Below are 18,138 nucleotides of genomic sequence, written 5' to 3' on the forward strand. Positions count from 1 at the left end.
TTCCAAATGATCTTGTTAGGATTATTGGCATAGTAGAGAATCAAACACCAGAACATCCTTCTAGCAGGACAATCCAAAGCATACCTCAACTCAAAAATTGTTAATTGACCACAGAATAAAGAGTTTGTTGTGGTAAAACCAGTACCATGACTTACACCCCAACTTGTGACTGAGAACCAAAGACTCTGACAAATCTTCAGGGGTGCCAATAATAGTGACACATAAAAATGTTTATTTTTGTATTTAAATATTTTTTCTTTCTATCATTTTTCCTCACTAAAATTTTCTCTGTAAGATCAAGCTGATGAACAGCGAATACATTTTACTGGTGCTAATTATAATTTATTATGGGTATATATTATCGAATCTGGAGAGCACTGTAGGTGGTGTCAAGCTCCATCAATCTTCCATGAAATAGCCCTTATGGAAAACTGAATACTGAATTATAAAGATATATGTATCAAACAATCTATGAATGAGCAAACCTGTGGCACAGTTGTGTAAAAATGCTGTGGTCTCTTTTTCCTGGTTAAGCTGATCTCATTGGTAGTGTGTTCCAGAATTCCATCTCTGAGGCTGAAGAAATGTTCAAATACTGTGCCCTCAGCTGGCACTTCAATTTTGTAACGGCTCTCAAACAAGGCTTCTCGTGCAAGAATATCAAAGTGTGGCCAGTATCTAAAATCAAGGGCATAATAAAAAAATTCTTTGTTTAAATGCCACCGCACTTCTTCTGAAAGTAACATTTTGAGAACATACCTGGGATGCAGCTGTCCTCCAAAGCCCCAAATATAGGCTACTGCAAAGAGGTTTCTTGCCTGTAGTTCTGTGGAAAATGGCTTGGGACCAGTGTCTTGCAGGGCAGAGGAAAAGATAACAATTAAACTTCTACAAGTGATATTAGTAACCATGTAAGGGCTTACAATGAAATAGTGGATCATTAAAGTTGAATGCAAGCAGTTTTTTCCATGAAAAAGCAGGAAACGTACTGAACAGGACCAGACATTTAAATAAATGAGATGCATCTAGAATGTTACCTTTTTTTTCAGTCTGCTTAGATGTTGTTTTCAGGCCACATCCAGACTCTCCCAAAAAGGCATGGAGGATTTTAATGAATGAGGTTACTTCTTGCAAACCATCAGTGACCCCTGGACTGGATTTACTGGCTTCAACTCCATCACTGGACATTACAGTGGCTAATGCATTGTGTCTTAGGAAAATGAGAGTTCTAGAGAAAAGATCTTCAGCTAGATAGCTCCACATCTTCAGAGTGCTTTGGTCCAGAGTACAATCCCTGTACAGAGCATCCATCTCAGCTTTCCATACAGCCTTCCACAGATCCTTTCCAGAAACATACACCAGGCTGCACTGTGCCAGTGTTGAGGGAGTTGCATCACTAAGAGTGGTGCTCTCAACAATTATTTTAAGGTCCTCCTGTGATAGCTGAACTTTCTCGCCTGATGAAAGGCAAAGAAAAGGGTCTCTGGGGTGAACAAGGGTGCTCAAAGAGTCAAACCATCCAGGCTGGCTTAAGGGTTCCCCATCTAGTACCAGCCATTTAACTTTTCGAGTCTCAACCTTTTTCTGATTGATTTCAGAAAAATCATTACCTAAATGATCTTGGCCATATGCATCTCTTATCACTTTCGTGAAGGCTCCATCCCTCCAAGTGCCTGGCTGTTCATCAGATCCACCAAAAAGTTCCTCATGGGAAAAAGCATTAGGAAATAAGATCACAGTGTTAACAGAGCACCAACATGAAGTTGACAAAAGCTTGGTGTTTTCAATGTCTTCCTCAAATTCAGCCTCCACAGACTTTGCTGCAAGTTGTCGAAGTGCTCCTGCAAGAGCTCGATATAAAGTTGTCTTCCCACTACCTGCTGGCCCAACAAGCACAACTGCCTTAGAGAACTCTAGTGTCTGAAACAGGGTCACAGCATTGTGAAGCTGTTGCGTGTCGGCATGAAATCCCGTTCGGTCCAACTCATCTGTGATAGCATTTCGGAGGAGGTTTTGCTTACTCTCTTCAATGAACTGTTCTTCAGTGAATCTTGCCATTGGAAACATTTCTTCAAAATTGGTATGGAATTGTGAGGCCTTCTTGGGCTCAATGATAGCAGGCAACAGTACAAACATTACTGCTTTGATTATTGCTTGCTCTTCTCTAACAGCATTAATAATGGAAAATTTGCTGGTGCGCTTACAGAGAGATGAATAGTAGTCTTTAAATTCTTGTATTTTGTCAGATCCTTTGAGAGGTAGATCAACAGGTCTCGGCCCATCGCGCACAAGAAATCTGTCTTCATCAGTTTTCTCAAAATTGTTGTAAAGGTGTATTCCAGAGGCATGTATGACTTTTCTGAGCAGAACAAGCCAGGAAGACTGATTTCGTATGACAAAATTTGGAAGGCAAAATGAATCCTTAGCTAGGTTAAAAAGAGTAATCAGACGCCGACTCATGCTGGTTGCTTCAGAGAAGCCCAATGAAACTAGCAAAATCTCTGCAATGATGCTGTAGTCAGGTTGCATCAGTGAAACAGGTCTTGAAGCAACTCGCAAGTTTTCTGGTATTTCAGCTGAGTACCCATGTGATGAAATTATGACACAGCCAAAGTTTAGGTTGGCTGAAATGTTTTTTCCTCCAAACTGTACCTTACATTCCATTTCAGCCATTGTAGTGAAATCCTCATCTCTGGTCTTTGGTGAGCATTTATCATTATCATCTTCTAGCTCTTGCACTTTTTGCTGGGTATTTCTTTGAAGTGCTGATAGACACTGATGAATGTCTGTCAAATGTTGCCCTAGAATAGACAACGTTCCCTGTTCCATTGAATCCACAGTATCAAGAACTAGCCATGCACCAGTTTGAAGAGCACCAAGCAGCATTTGGCAAACAATCAAAGAACTTGTACTTGCACAACAACTCAAAGTGATTACTTGCTGTCCCAGTGCCCATCCTAACTGGAATACGGTTTGTTTCTTACCAGACATGAGGGGTCCACTAACAAAGGCACACCTGAAACTGGTGAGGGCAAGGAGAATGCCCAAAAATGCTCGGTCTGTTGAGGGGGTGTTGACCATCACCCAGTTTTCAGGCCCTACATATTCATAGCCGTAGGCCAACTGCGTTCCCAAGACATTCACATTAACAGAGTGTTCTGTGAAGTCTGAGTCTTCCTGAGACTCGTGGCTTTGTGTCCATTGATCAATGGCACTACACTGATATTTCATTAGCCTCTGCCATTCAAAAGATGATTCTAGGCTACCTTGTGTTGCAAGAAGCCCATCGACTTGTTGGGCATGCTTCATTGTAAGTAAAACCAAAGCACGAAGCGCTGTGACAGTGTACTGGGATGTCAAGGAACTACCATTTGAATTTGCAGTGATATTTCGTATGGCTTGACACAGGCTCTTAAGTTTTGTTGCATTCTGAGACTTAATTGGTACCCACTTGGTTTGAGCTGAGTCAGTAAAAGCCATTTCGATTTCACGACACCAGAAAACTTCCTCTGCCACCAAAAGGCACTGCAGAGGATATTCAGTTATTAGTTGCAAAACAACTGGCGGCTCAGGAACATCTGAAGGTTCTTCCACACCCTTTCTTAATGTACTGGAGATGCAAGAAAGTTCAGGTGCAGGAATATCACCATCATCCTTATCCAGTTCATGATCATTCTGTTTTGGCAGAGGACAAAGTCGAGCAACAGTGCATTTGAACATCAGCCTTTTCACTGTTTGATATAACTTCTTCTCCAAAAGCCCAAACCATATCACAGGATTTAGGTTTGGCTCTAGAGGACAGAAGAAGGGCATGTATTCCTTTAGAGCTCCATACACACCACTTACCCACATCTGGGTGCTGGATAGATCTAATTCATTGGATACGTCTGTCATGTCATGTTCACCACAGTTGATAACCTCAAGCCATCTTACTCCTCTGAAGCATCTGCGCACCAGTGAGAGAAGGGAGGAGGGTGGCAGGTGGTGTTGGAGAAGTTCTATCACCTCTCCATCACTGAGAAAGCATAGTCTGGGAAACTCACCACGCTGTGAATCTAAGAGATGCATCAACTGATTGGAAATTTCTTCCATTACTGTAAGTCCTTCAATGAAGAGAATGCGCAGATTTTGTCCCTGGAACTGACTTCTTGTCTCTGTAGTCTTCCTCAATTGGACAAAATTCAATACATTTGGGTCACTTAATGTAAACTGAATCATTTCACGAAATGTCTTATCCACTGGGGAAAACTTCTGTAGCTGCAACACAAGAATTCTAGATTAGTCCCTACAAAAAAGCACAATGCTGATGCTGATATTGATTCTTGATACTGCAGTAAACACAGACACGTCCATAAAATATACTAATATACTTAGACAGGAGAAAACAACTTACCAACTCAGCTTTGTGTGTGCTCACTGATGTCTCATAGAACAGTTTGCTGAGGAAAACCCACTTCTGCTGGTATCTTTCACAAAAATCTAGCAGTTCCTCTATTGTGAACAATAAGGGATAAAAACGTTTTGAGTTAAAGGCAGTGGAACTTTGAACACTGCTGTACACTACTGTTCAAAAGTTTGGCATTTCTGTTTTTCAACTATATAAAACCAACTTTGTTGCAGATACATAAATAAAATGACTTTAATAAGATATTAGTACTGTTTAACTTAATGTGTTTCAAATATTTAGTAGAAATTGGGAAAAAGTAAGTGTCCAGAATTATGAACAGAGCAATTAATATCTAGAATGCCCCATATTTTAAAAGCAGTGATTACATTTCAAGGTAGATATCTTGAAACTTGACAAGAAATAACTATAAACAGATAATTAGTATACACATCACCAAAAAACTTTATTGAATAAAGCATCTAAAATCTGTATCTAATCTATACCATATACCTTATTACTAAATAAAATAAGAATTATTAATATGACCAGTGATCTCAAACCTTTGAATGGTAGTGTGTACATATATCTGTATACATACCAAGTTCCTGCAAAAGCTGCATCCAATGTTCAACCTCCCTCCTAAATTCAGCAGCATGTGGAGAAAGCAGCATACTGGATAAAGTCATAATACTGTCTTCAGTCTGAGCCAGCAGTATTTTTAGATCTGATCAGAAAAAAGAGAGCTGAATACCATGTTGAGGTCTCTGTACTTTAAATATGCATTGCTGATCTGTTTGTATGTTTGTATAGGGACTGGTTCAGAACAGAAGTGGGGTGGGCAGTGATGAACAGATTTTCTGTGAAATTCATAAATGTAAAATGTCTTGCAGTCAGACTTACAATACATTTCAATTTTTTAAGAAAATAAGCTACTAAAAAGATACTGTTTTCTTTACGTACCCATAATGGTGAAGGTTCCACTGTCACAGGATTGCTGCTGTATAGCACTATGGGTTGTCTGCCACACAGTGACAATGAACTTAGCAAGCCTGAATTCTGTCCCTTCCCAGCCCTGCTGAAGCCTCCGGAATACATGCTCCATATCTGCTGAAGCTTTGGCCTCTCTGCAGATCTAGACAAGGACAATCCACACTGTAAAGCCTTGATCAATGTAACAAAGATTTAAACCCATTTACTTCATGACACAGTACAAAGTTTGCAGCTGTCTTGACAAACCTTGTTGATTTTATTTTGATGCTCCAGTAGTTCTTTGGACATAAGATCGGCCACAGTTAAATTCTGTTCTGGGTCATAGAGGAGACCTATACCTAGACAGAGGATATCATATTAATATCATCAAGTTTATGGTACACCTTTTATGTGGTACATTCAATTTTGCACACAACTGTAGTCAGATGGAACTTGAAAATGAAAGAAAAGCAAGTGAAAAAGATTTAACTTAAATAAAAACCAACATCATTAAAGGTAGAATTTCATTGTAGCCATTCTAGCCTATGCTAGGAACTAGTACAAATCAGCTGAATTCCCACAATCCGTAGAAACGATCAAGCAGTGTATTGTACTGCGTTATGAGAATTGGAAAAAACAAACATCACTCAGCACAAAGGCGTGTTCCTAACACACTTCTATAACCTAAGAATATTACATTAATGTCCCTGTTGCTACAAAATAATAAGCCTTTTTGTAACATTTTCATTGGCATCGAATGACTCTTTTTTTTTGAACAGTCAGAAATCTGGGGGAGTGTGGCTTCCAAGTGAGAGGGCTAGGCCTCTCCAGGCCCCCTGTAAATGATTCCAATTAAGGGGAATATAAAATAATAAAACAATATAAAATAAAAACAATATTGTTTATTAACAAAACCGCTGAAAACTAGAATAGAAACAACACCAACAGTGGGAGAGAAAGTGCAATTTTCTGCTATATTGTGATCACATAAAGTGTATTTTTCAGTGGTTACTTTGATCAGAACAACTTCAGAAAAGAATTATTGCATATGCATGACACTATTTACTCTATCTAGTCTTAGTTGCAGATTCCTTAAGAAACCAGTATCTGCTATGGATTTACTATGAAATGAAGAGGACTTATGACTACTAATCCTACGTAACATACTCTTGTTCTTACCGTTAAAGATGTTTCTCCAGTGTTTGTATTTCAGTGTGGGGCTGCTTAGCTTAACTAATATGGAGAGTTGCTGGTTGAACTTCTCAAGTGTGCTTAAGGTTTCTTGAAGTACTCCATCATGAGGAGGGATGACCTTTGCTAGTGAGACTGTCTCTTGAAGCCATTCAGATACCTTTTCCTGGGCTCTGGATACCATAAACTGGCAAGGGACATAGGAATTTACACTAAACTGGCAGAATTAAGAGATTCATAACAATGAGTTACAAGTTAAGTGTACCTTACTGAACAGCAAGAGCCTCCATTCTTGAATCTGTGCAGTAGACACACCCTTTAGCTCCCAAAGCTCTTTCCGTGCCTCGATATTCTGTTTAGCAGTTGTCACAAATGTGAGATCCAACAGCTGTCCTAAATGGAGTATTGACAAAATGACAGAAATATTAAACATGTAAACAAAAAAAAGAATCCAGACACTTAACTCGTAGCTTCTGTGCTTCATGTTCAGAATACAGATCCTACCTCTTAGGCTCTGACTGCTCCTGCTCAGCTCATTCAGTTGCGCAGCTATTACATTAAACTGTCTACTTATTATTCTGAGCTCAGCAATCATGTGGTCAGTGCTCTGGTTTGGGTCAAGATAAGGTCCAGTTGTGGCACTGCAGACCAAATCCTCTAATTCTTTGGTCAGTGAGGAAACAGCGCTGTCCAAAGTGTTAGTCATGGAGGACAGCTGCTGGTTGACTGTGTGTGTTGCTTGCTTCAGGAGAGGAACAAACTGTTTCCACAGATGAAGTGTCTACAACAAAAAATGCGTAGAAATATACAGTGTAGAGCAAAAGTCAGAGACCAGCCTTCTTTTATTTGATTTTCCAGGCAAAAGTAAGAACAAGCTGTTCACTTCTAAAGAGATACTTCTAAGGAGATTAGATATAAGAAAATCCACTTGAACAAAGAAGGGAACAGTGAAAGAGAAATAAGTGAAGAAACAGGAGTTTCCAAAACTGCAGTTCAAAAAATTATTAAAAGATACAGGGAAAATGGGACTCCTAGTAAACCACAGACCTAGTAAACCACACAAGCAGCTATCATATATAAAAGCTTTCATCTTTGAGGGATAGGAGAAAATCAGCTGCTTCAGATCTGAAAAAATCCACAGATGTGTCTGTCCTTCCCTATCCCTATCCATCCATAGTGTTGGAAAAGGACACTGAAAGGATGTGTAAAAAAAAAAGAAAATTTGCCAGTCAAAGGAAGAAGCTGCTGGTGTTCTCAGAGGAAAGGACTGGCCAGCCAAGAACCCGGACATCATCATCACCAAATATGTATGAGATTGGTTGGGTCTTAAAAGGCAGAAAATGCAACCAACTTCTAAGACTGAACTTTAGAGATATTAAAAAATAGCCCTGCAAATCTCTTTAAAAAACTGAAATCAGGTCTCCCAAGAAGAATGGAAGCTGTAACAAGGGCTAAACAGTGAAAGAAATACAGACACACTAAACACTGAAAATGTAATATTTCGTTATTGAGGCTTCTGTGTCATTTTCTGTTAAATACGTTTCACGCTTTTTTTACCTGATGCTGAAACATTATAAACTTGTACATAATGGCTTTACTGACTGGCAATAAAATAAATGAAGGGTTGTCTCCGACTTTTGCACAGTACTGTATGAAAGTCATGACAAAAAGGTTTTTTAAATATTTGAAAAATTAAAATAATAATATTGCAAAAGTTGCTATTACAGTATGTTCTAAACAACAATAAGTAGGCATGTTTCACTGTCTGTGCTCCCTACCTGCTCCATACAGGCACTCTCCCCTGGAGTCAGCTCAATTATCCTCTGAAGAGAGCAAAGGTTGTCTAGCTGTTGTTGCATATCAGCTGACATCTCCTTGTAGCGTTTTACCTACATGTAAAAACAATGGCTTCAACAACTTAACCAGTAATTGCCATCCTCAGTGAATGTTGCTTGGTGTAATTAGAGTAATTAATACCATGCCAGCATAATTTGCGAAGTCACTGAGGTCAGTGGGCTCACGTCTTAGTCTCTCAATGACTTTCTTCAGTTTGGATGTCAGGTTTGCTGAGTGTAACTGCAGCTCATCAGACATCAACTTTAAAGAATCCTCCTCAATGGTGGTCAGCAAGGGCACTATGACAACAAAAACAAACACTTAAATAGCCAAGCAGCAGAAGATTTGCTCTGGAAAATACGGATCTGTAGATGGAAAAGAGACATGTGAGGTGCACACAGTCACAAACACACCTAGCTTCTCTTGAATGCGAGAACAGGTGACAGTGAGCAGCTTATTGGAGGTGGTGAAAGCAGGACGCATAGCGCTCACTCCATCTCTCCAGAGGTGAACCTTCTGGATGTGCTCCTTGTATTTAACAGCTGGCCACCCCCTCATGCTCTCCAGTGAAGCTGTGCTCCACTGGGTACTAAACAAATGAGTGTCTACCAACCAGGAATGTTGTTCACACAACTGCTGGATCTCTTGGTGGGCTTCCTAGATGATAGGGGTAAACAGACACAGCTGCAAGTCAGTTGTTACACACCTCTGAAGTCATGTCGTCATTTTGTAGTCGGTGATATGCCCATGTAAGGAACCCCCGTTTAAGTTTATGGGAAAAATGAAAGGTGTTCTTGAAAATCGCTGCTGTCATGCAACATGGTAAACAAAAATGTTCCCAAGTCGATGCGTTTTGTCCTGTGTAGGTTTTTCCTCCAAATATCACTGGATCATTTGAATTACAAGGTTTTTAAGTAGTAGAAATATGAATATTGTGACATACAAGCTAACTAACTTCTATAAGGCAGACAACCTCACCAAAATATCCCATGCAAACCAGCAAGCATTGTCAAATGTGCTAAGCAAAAGCTTTAGCAGTAGAAGCCTACAGTTTGAGCAGCTGGTGTTGTTACAAAATAGAGTTAAGTAGAGATCAGTTATACAGTACCTCTATGCGATGTCATGTCAACGCGCAAAGATATTAGCTTACTTGTTCTAATTCCAAATAAGCAGTAACATTCAATGCACACATGACAAAACAAAACATATCAGCTGCGGAACATTTTTGTTTACCACTGGGTATTATATTTTTTCCCATAGAGCACACTTTGATCTAAAGTTTCTTAAATGGACATGCTGTCAGCTACAAAATGATGCATGATTTCAGAGATATTTAAAAATAGTACAATTCTACAAAATTTAAAATGGGTTTTTTTCCTAGACATACAATCCTTATTTTATCTAATAACATCTATACACCCATCACAGTTATTAATCTCATGCTTACAAAAGTCTAAATATATGCATTTGTTCAGGGAAAAACAGCAATATATCTTGCATGACTCTTACTGCATTACCTGTGTGATTCTAGCTTGCTCTTTCTCTATGTCCTGTGTCCTAGCATGGAGGCGCAGGTGCCATTCTAGTTGCTTTCTGGACAGGGGATAGTACTGCCCTCGTACTCTCTGTCCTTGAACTCTAAGAGAGGTCCTTTTGGGTAGAACTAGTTTTGTGGTTGATGGAAGACAAGGCTCCCTTATAAATGAAAAGTTGTCTGCACTTGTTAGGGCTTTTCCTCTGTCTTCAGATGCTGAAATTAACACATAATTAATCATGACCTTCATAATAAATATGATGCATCTGATGTTATTGCAGTTAGTAGAGAACAGACCTCTACTGACAATATCACTCATCTTACATGCAAGGCCAGTGCTAGGAGAAAGGTCTTGAAAACAAGCTGTCAGAGAATCTTTAGAGGCAGGTGAATTATTGCAGGAGTCAAACACCTGTAGAAAGAAGCATCGAAAAAGCTTTAGTAGTAGTTTGAAGATCTCAGAACTGCCTTTTGCACTTATAAATGAGCAGGAAGTCACAAACTGCTACCGTTCTGTCTTGGTTCTATCTTCAAACAGAGTTCTTACTCACCTGTAATGCAGAGTCACCCACTGACAGCAGCGCTCCAATCAGTACCTCCTGGAACAGCTGTATAGGTGGAAAGATAGTAAGTTGACCATCTTCCCCAAATGTCAGGTCTGCCTGGAAAAGACTGCCCTGCTGCTCCTGCTCCCTCTGTAAAGTTTAACAGACAGAAAGCAACTGGCAAACAAAATACATGCACAGTCCATACTTTGTTGATTTTCTAAGTGAAAGTAAGTACACATCCTCTACAGAGGACACACCTCTGCTCATTTTAATGCTGTTACTTTGCTGAATTTAACATACAGGGAAAAAAACATAGCAAGTGCAAAAGCAATGGTACATTTTGTAGAATGTGTTTTATTTTTTCCAGCAAATACATAGAAATTTCTTCATACAATTTGCAAAAACATTCTATATTTAAGTTTGTTAACTGTAGAGGATGTGTATATTGTACTGAATATAAATCAGCAAAAATGATAAATATGCCTATTAATGTAACACTATTTCTTCTGCTTTCTACAGATACCAATTTCCATCCAGGTAACTTCTCACTGGCCCCAGCACATAATCTAACGATCATGCACTCTCTAAATGCTTAACCATCACTAGCTGTAAACATTTCATGCTTCACCTTCAAAACATTAATGAGGAAGGCCGTGATCTCATGGTTAGAGATGGTAACAAGGCTTTGAACAATCATGCAGTCCATAAGACCAGCAATGTTTCCCAGCCTTTGCAGGACTTGTTCAGTCTGGTCCAACTCTTTACTAAGACTGCCAGCAGAGGCATGTTGAAGATGGATAGGCTGGGTACACTGGTTCAGCTGAGACTGTTCCACTTGATGCTGTAATTCCTGGTGTGCCTTGTAACTGGTCTCCTGTACCTGAAAGGTTTATTTTTTTATTATTTTCTTTCATTAAAACAAAACGTTTTGCACTTTTTAAAATACATTTAGCATTTAGCACTGTAATGCTGTTGATCACTCATTAAAGCGGCATTTACTGATTTAAAAAACAACACATATCTAAAGGAGGCTAGAATGGAGCTAGTCATACATTTAATAATAAAACCCTTCTAAATACAGTCAGATCAATAAATATTGATGTCGACAAACTTATTATTTTAGCTGTGTACCACAGTATACTGGAGTTAAAATCAGATAATGAATATGAGCTTAAAACAGCGACTTTGAGGGTATTTACATCCAAGTCAGGTGAATTAATTAAAACCATTTTCATAGCCCTACTTTTTTAGGGGCTCAAAAGTAATTGGACAATTTACTGCTCAGCTGTTTGATGACCAGGTGTGTTATTCTCTTTTTATTTCATTTAGAAGTAGGCAGATAAAAGGAGGTAGTGTAATGGCATGAGAATGTATGGCTGCCAATGGAACTGGTTTACCTGTATTTAGTGACGACGTGACCACTGACAAAAGCAGCAGAATGAATTCTGAATAGGGCTGTATTATCTGCTGAGATTCAGCCAAATGCTTCGAAACTCATTGGACAGTGCAAATGGACAATGAGCCTAAGTGTACTGCAAAGACAACCTAAGACGTTTTAAGGCAAAGAAGTGAGATGTTCTTCAATTGCCTAGTCAATCACCTGACCTCAATGTAGTCAAGCACACATTTCATTTACTGAAGGCAAAACTGGAAGTGAAACACCCCAAGAACAAGCAGGAACCGAAGACAGCTGCATCAAAGGCCTGGCAGAACATCATCAGGGAAGAAACCTGGCATCTGGTAATGTCTATAGATTCCAGACTTCAGGCAGTTATTGACTGCAATGTATTTGCAAACAAGTATTAAAGATGACTATTTAATTTATGATTATGTTAGTTTGTCCAACTTCTATTAAGCCCTAAAAATGGCTATGTATGAAAATAATTGTCATTTTTTAAAACAGTTCACCTGATTTGGACTAAAGCTCATGTTCTTCATTAAATTTCTATTCCAATATGCTGTGGTAACTTTTTCGGCATCCAAATATCTTTGGACCCGAGTGTATGTCCTTTTTTCACACTGCCACACTGTAAGTTTTACATTGGTTTTAGAAGATCATTTATGACATGAAAAATGATTGGGAATGATGCCTTACAAAATGTGTTGTTGTGTGTATACATACACACAGTACTATGTAAAAGTCTATGCACCTATGCAAATGCAGCAAGTTTCAACCAGCAAAAGTATTTTAGAACAGGAGAAATACAAACAAACATAAATGCATTTAAAAAAGTAAGAAGAATTTCTTGTTTTCAAAAAGAAGTTGAGATGTTGAGAGTTAGAAGAAAACAAATTTGGTTTCAGATTTCTCCCTGAAGTCCCCACTGTATGGACTTGTTAAACTCCACCAGAAGCACACCTGATTTAATTTAATGATGCCAAACTCAAGTATTGGATAATAATTACAAATATTAGTGGACTACTATGAGGCGAGGTCTGGAAAGGGTTAAACGAACACACTGACACCATTTTTTGTATAAATACTTTTATATTTACTGTAATGTTAGTGTTTTTCTAGGAAAATTAATGCTTACTGCCCAATTAAAAAGCTTTTATAATTATAAATAAAAGTATAATTAAAAAAAGTATAAAAAAAGTATAATTTTCTCAGGTGCCTGTAAATGTACACAATATTGTGAAAAAGTCTTAGGCTATCTGAGAAAATTATAGGTAAGGTATTTTATCTTGGTAGTATATGTTTATTTGTTTAAAAGACACTAACAAAAGAATAAATACAAATAAATAAACAATATATTGTGATTTTATGCGTCAGTGTGTTAGCATAATCATTTCTAGCCCTCTCCTTGAGGAAGCTCAGTATTTAGAGTTATCATCAAATACCTGCCTTAGCTAATCAATCAATAACAAACAAATTCTTGTTACATTTTACATTATTCTTATAATTTTGTATGTATTCATATGATATATAATGTTCATACTGATAAAATACACTGACCACCAAGACAAAAACAATTTTCTTGGATGCCTTACTTTTGAAGATACACATATATATATATATATATATGCATATGTGTGTGTGTGTGTGTGCGTGTGTGTATAAACGTCCAGACTAAATACACTCAGTATTACAGTGAAAAACTGGGCATTTTTAAAAATACTGACATCTGTCTTTAAGATAATGTTATGCATGCACATTTCATCCATTCAGATGTGTATGTAATACCATCAGTAGTTCAAAATGCTAAAAGGATAAAAAGATACTTACCATAGCCAGTATCAGAGAACGGTAATGTAAGAATCTCTTCAAAACACCTTGAGATTCCTGATTGCTTTTCAGGAGTGTAGTCTGGAATTCTAGAAGTGTGTATGTCCTTCTCTCATCCTGTGGAAGCCAGTGCACTTTTTTAAGCTCTTCAAGCAGTCTGTGAATAAAAACAAAATGTAAAAAAGTTTATTTGAGCTAGCTGATATATTTGTCAAGACATACTGAACCTTTCTGGGTTTTTCCTGGTAAGTAAGCTTAAAATCATAAAAAAACAGACAAACACACACCTGGTGAAATGAAATAAAGCTTCTCTGAACTGGGGCACTGCTGTCAGCTGCTGAGACTGAAGAAGCTTACGCCTGCGCTGAAACACAATCCGGCAGACGTTTCTTTTCCATCTGGAAAAAAAAAGTGTTGAGTGTTCCAATAAAGCATTCACATGATTTGATGGGACTGAATCCTAGTCTGCTGCACAGATGGGAGTGGTATTACAATAAATTATGTTGAAAGATGAAGTTTATGTTCATTTACCGCCTGAAGGGCTTGCATAGTAGGTAGTTTCGGAAAAATGGGATATCTTGCAGGGCTTTCCAAAGCACTGCTTCTCGATACCACTCGGCTAGTGTTAAAAGCCCAACACTACAGCCATCCTGCACATGCATCACTGAGGTGGGGGAGAAGATGTAGTGATTTGAGCCTGCTTTGTTTCGTGGCACCACTTGCAGGTCATATGGCCTGGAGCAAAAAAGTAAAAAAAAATATAAAAATAAAAAAACACATTAAATACCAGTGCAATACTTAGTATATACCTGAATACAGTACTGTGCAAAAGTCAGAGACCATTCATTTCATTTCCAGTCAAACAGCCATTAAGTACAAGTTATTCATTTTTTTCTGATATTTCTGTGGAGATTAGATATAAAATAATCCACTTACATAAGAAAGGGAAGGGTCAAAGGAAAATAAGTGAAAAAACAGGAGACAGAAAAAAATAATAAAAACAGAGAAACTGGGATGTCTAACAACATTATACTTATATATTTATATATACAATATTATTACACGTTCATTTTCTGTTAAATTAATGGTTTGTGTTTTTTTCCCCTGAAGCTGAAAATGAAAAATGAATCATTTTATTCATTTTATATAATACCTGAAGGCCATTTTGACAAGAAATTGAATAAACAAAGAATGGTCTCTGACTGTTGTACAGCACTGCATGTATGAGAAACCCACTTTTCCCAACTTAATTAGTCTTAATCCACTATAGCTCTTACAGATACAGGCCTCTCACTTTGAAAGCAACAATGGTTTTAATTTGTATAACACTACTGTTGAGCAGGGACAGCCCCGTACAATGCAGTGTCGTGCATTTTACATCTGTCTTTTATCAGACAGATCAACTGACTTACGATATAAAAAAAAAACTGATGGAAAAAATCAGCTAAAGTTGATCAGGGGATCATAACAGTAGCCAGTATATGCAGCCTAATGTCAACATATGAACGAAAAACTTATTAAAGTTGAATTCCACTGATTTTTCAAAATAACTGCATTGTTCAGTCATGTGAGACGTCAACAAATTCATTCGAAGTGGTCTGATGTGAACCGGTTTATTGTAGAGAAACACACCAAGTTAGATTTCTTTACAGTGGTGGTGATTTGAACCAGGGGTTGTGACATCTACAGTGCAAATATAGCCATTTAAATCACAGCCCAAATGACCACTGAGCCGACACATGTATACCAAATTTTTAAATGTAATGTTGATACAGGTAAAGCAGTAGTAAATCTGAAAAAATAAGATTTCTTTGGGTACTATTTTGCCTTACAACACCCTGCACGTACCTCTCCACTATCAACAGATCAAAAAAAAATATACACTTCAGCACAAAATCCTTTCTCAAAACTATCGGGGTATGTATCTGTAAGCAATTAGTGTATTAAATGTCTGTGCAGGACCTCTCAGATGCATTAAATGCTCCAGACATCTGGCTCGTATGACCACCCTTGTGAACAACTCTGATTTGTCTCATTTCACATCACACCACTGTGAACAATTTTGTTACATTTTAATGATTTAATAATGCAGAAATTGCAAAAAATAGGTGGAATTGCCCTTTAAGTATAATTATAATATAATAGTAAAAGTATATAGTATAATACTACAAGTAAATAGTCTAATTGTATGCAAACGACATTTAAATTTACAAAGTAGCAGAGTTTGGAAAGAGGAAAACAAGTGTGGTGTTGTATAGATAATGTTGTCGGTTATGTTTTTCTTCCTGTAGGTTTGTAGATTGTTCATGATACTTTCAGGCTTCCATCCTAAGTAAACTGTTTCTATTAAAGTGATGTCCTGATGTACTCAGTAGTTTTTACAGAAAAAAAGCAATATTGCACCAACATAGCTTAAATCTAGCACTAAAGGTTTCAGTATCTGTAAGAGTATCAGAAAATAAAAAGGGGTGTGATGCCATGTCTGCTTCTGAAACATGGGAAAAGTGGTTTAAAGGAAAGGTTACCTGTAAGGACCATCTTCAGAAGCCTTTAAATGATAAAACTGGAGCTCCCCCAAATGTCTTTTCTTCGCAAAGATCTCAAACACCTCAAAGCCGGTAAGTGGACTGCACTTAGTCTTACTTTCTCTCCCAGTTTTGCTTCCCACTGACTCTCCATGTGTCTCTACAGGGACATCCTCATCTGCAGAACTGCGGAATACAGACTTAACGAGTTAAACCTGCCCATAACACAAAAAACAGGCCAAAAGTAAAAGATAAAAAAATAAAGTGTATTTTGAATTACTTACGAGAACTTCACTTCCTGTGGGTGTTTAATGACTTTGAGAGGCATATCAGCAGCAAGAGCCGAGGCCACCAGACAGGGGCCCTCCATCCACATGGACTCTCCAATTGCCACTTCTGGCCCCACCTTTGCTACCAACTGGGGAAGCTCAAGCACAGACAGGTCAGCTGGCTGCGATGACTGAGGCCTACTAAGAGTGCGACCAGGTGGAGGTTCACCCATGAATGCTGGTGAGAGGCATGTGAGAGGAGGTAAAGCAGGAACAGATCCAGATCCAGCACTGCGGGCTGACTGCCTGTCCTGGCTGTTTCCCTTCAGACCGGCAGCTCTGAGAGAGGCTCCTGTTCGAGCCTTTGTATGGAAGTCTCTTTTATAAGCAGACATAGCTGTAAAGAGCTACTGCCAATCCATTCAGAAGAAAAACATTAGCTACTCTGCAGTTTGAGGTTTTTTTTTTATCTTTCATGTCCATTTTCCAAAATACACCACTTAGTTGATGCAGTCCTGAAAAGCAAATGATATAACAGTCACTTAACTGTCACTTTACCTAGAAGACAAGGAATTTTTTTTAATAAGGTATAGTAAGGAGTAATGTTCACCAAAAGCTGTTACACAGGCTCTTAGCCCAAATGTACCTATGCTATGTATACATAAACCCACTTTATACCCAGGGAACAAGCCTTATCTAACATTAGCCACCTATCTAGCATTTTACTTAGCTAGGTTAGCTAGTTGAAAAGTAAGCTTCGCTAGCAACAAACAAACAAACAAACCAAACGAGATCCCTACATTAACGTCAGTTAGCGTCCCTGAGCAATGTAGATACAGAAATACACATTGTTTCGGGCTTAAATAATAATAATAAAAAAAACATTATTAAAAATAGCTGCTAAAAATAACAAAAGTACTAAAAACTCAAATACAATATTAAATGTGTCGTGTCCTCGTTTACTAGTTACCTGTGGTCTAAACCATCGTGGTGTCGTGGGTCTGTAGTGTCTGTTGTGCTTGTTGTGTGTTTCCCGTAGTAACTAGTTTAGTTATCTTAGAGACGCCTCAGCTGAGCAGCCAAAGAGGCTTTCGCCAAACTTTTGTAGGCCGCAGCAAAGAGTAGAAAACAGCGCTGGATTTTCAGATTTAATGAGCCTGAATGAAAAAAAAAAACAAAGAAACAAATCCAATAAGCAAATAAAATCCTCTAGAGCTTCTAATATTCCAAGTCAGACTTATACAACTTTTTTTCATGATGTACCAAAAATAGCCACCAGAGGGCGCTGTAACATTACAAACTGAGCACGTGGTACGTTTGGGTCACTGTCAGGAAACCGCCTCAAAACATTGAAGTATGTCATATTTGTGTCGAATATGTGTCATAAGCGAAAGATAAACAAAGCTCGTATCATTTCAGTATTGTTTATCGTTTCAGTAGATCAATTGGAGCTCTGTTTGGTACAGTAATTGTTCTATTTTAAAGTTTTTTGGGTCATTTTTCACCCGAATTCTCACTGCGATGTGTCCACACGTTTCTAATGAGAAAAAATGAGTTTTCATTACTTTTGATTGTTGAATCTCATTACTTTAACGACTTCATTGTGAACTTTAAGGATGTGAACCAACAACACAATGTTATGAGGCAATAGTA

The 18,138-nt window shown here is 38.1% G+C and overlaps 1 protein-coding gene across 1 annotated transcript in view; it reads right to left on the reverse strand.

Annotated features, from left to right (window-relative positions):
- Nucleotides 1-16,584, reverse strand: part of LOC118797406 (dynein heavy chain domain-containing protein 1) — a 31,350-nt gene extending 14,766 nt beyond the window's left edge. Inside the window, exons 1-22 of the mRNA XM_036556753.1 lie at nt 16,501-16,584; nt 16,217-16,402; nt 14,223-14,426; nt 13,979-14,089; nt 13,692-13,848; nt 11,094-11,345; nt 10,469-10,612; nt 10,242-10,329; nt 9,901-10,046; nt 8,797-9,040; nt 8,525-8,682; nt 8,326-8,436; nt 7,052-7,328; nt 6,813-6,940; nt 6,536-6,734; nt 5,624-5,715; nt 5,348-5,519; nt 4,986-5,111; nt 4,394-4,491; nt 1,038-4,257; nt 760-853; nt 511-678 (exon numbers count right to left, since the gene is read on the reverse strand). Of these exons, the coding sequence (XP_036412646.1) occupies nt 511-678; nt 760-853; nt 1,038-4,257; nt 4,394-4,491; nt 4,986-5,111; nt 5,348-5,519; nt 5,624-5,715; nt 6,536-6,734; nt 6,813-6,940; nt 7,052-7,328; nt 8,326-8,436; nt 8,525-8,682; nt 8,797-9,040; nt 9,901-10,046; nt 10,242-10,329; nt 10,469-10,612; nt 11,094-11,345; nt 13,692-13,848; nt 13,979-14,089; nt 14,223-14,426; nt 16,217-16,402; nt 16,501-16,544 (6,419 nt within the window). The 5' untranslated portion in view covers nt 16,545-16,584. The remainder of the gene's footprint in view (nt 1-510; nt 679-759; nt 854-1,037; nt 4,258-4,393; nt 4,492-4,985; nt 5,112-5,347; nt 5,520-5,623; nt 5,716-6,535; nt 6,735-6,812; nt 6,941-7,051; nt 7,329-8,325; nt 8,437-8,524; nt 8,683-8,796; nt 9,041-9,900; nt 10,047-10,241; nt 10,330-10,468; nt 10,613-11,093; nt 11,346-13,691; nt 13,849-13,978; nt 14,090-14,222; nt 14,427-16,216; nt 16,403-16,500) is intronic.
- Between the last annotated feature and the right edge of the window lie 1,554 nt (nt 16,585-18,138).

The sequence above is a fragment of the Colossoma macropomum genome, unplaced genomic scaffold (assembly GCF_904425465.1).
Source record: "Colossoma macropomum unplaced genomic scaffold, Colossoma_macropomum, whole genome shotgun sequence".
NCBI lineage: Eukaryota > Metazoa > Chordata > Actinopteri > Characiformes > Serrasalmidae > Colossoma > Colossoma macropomum.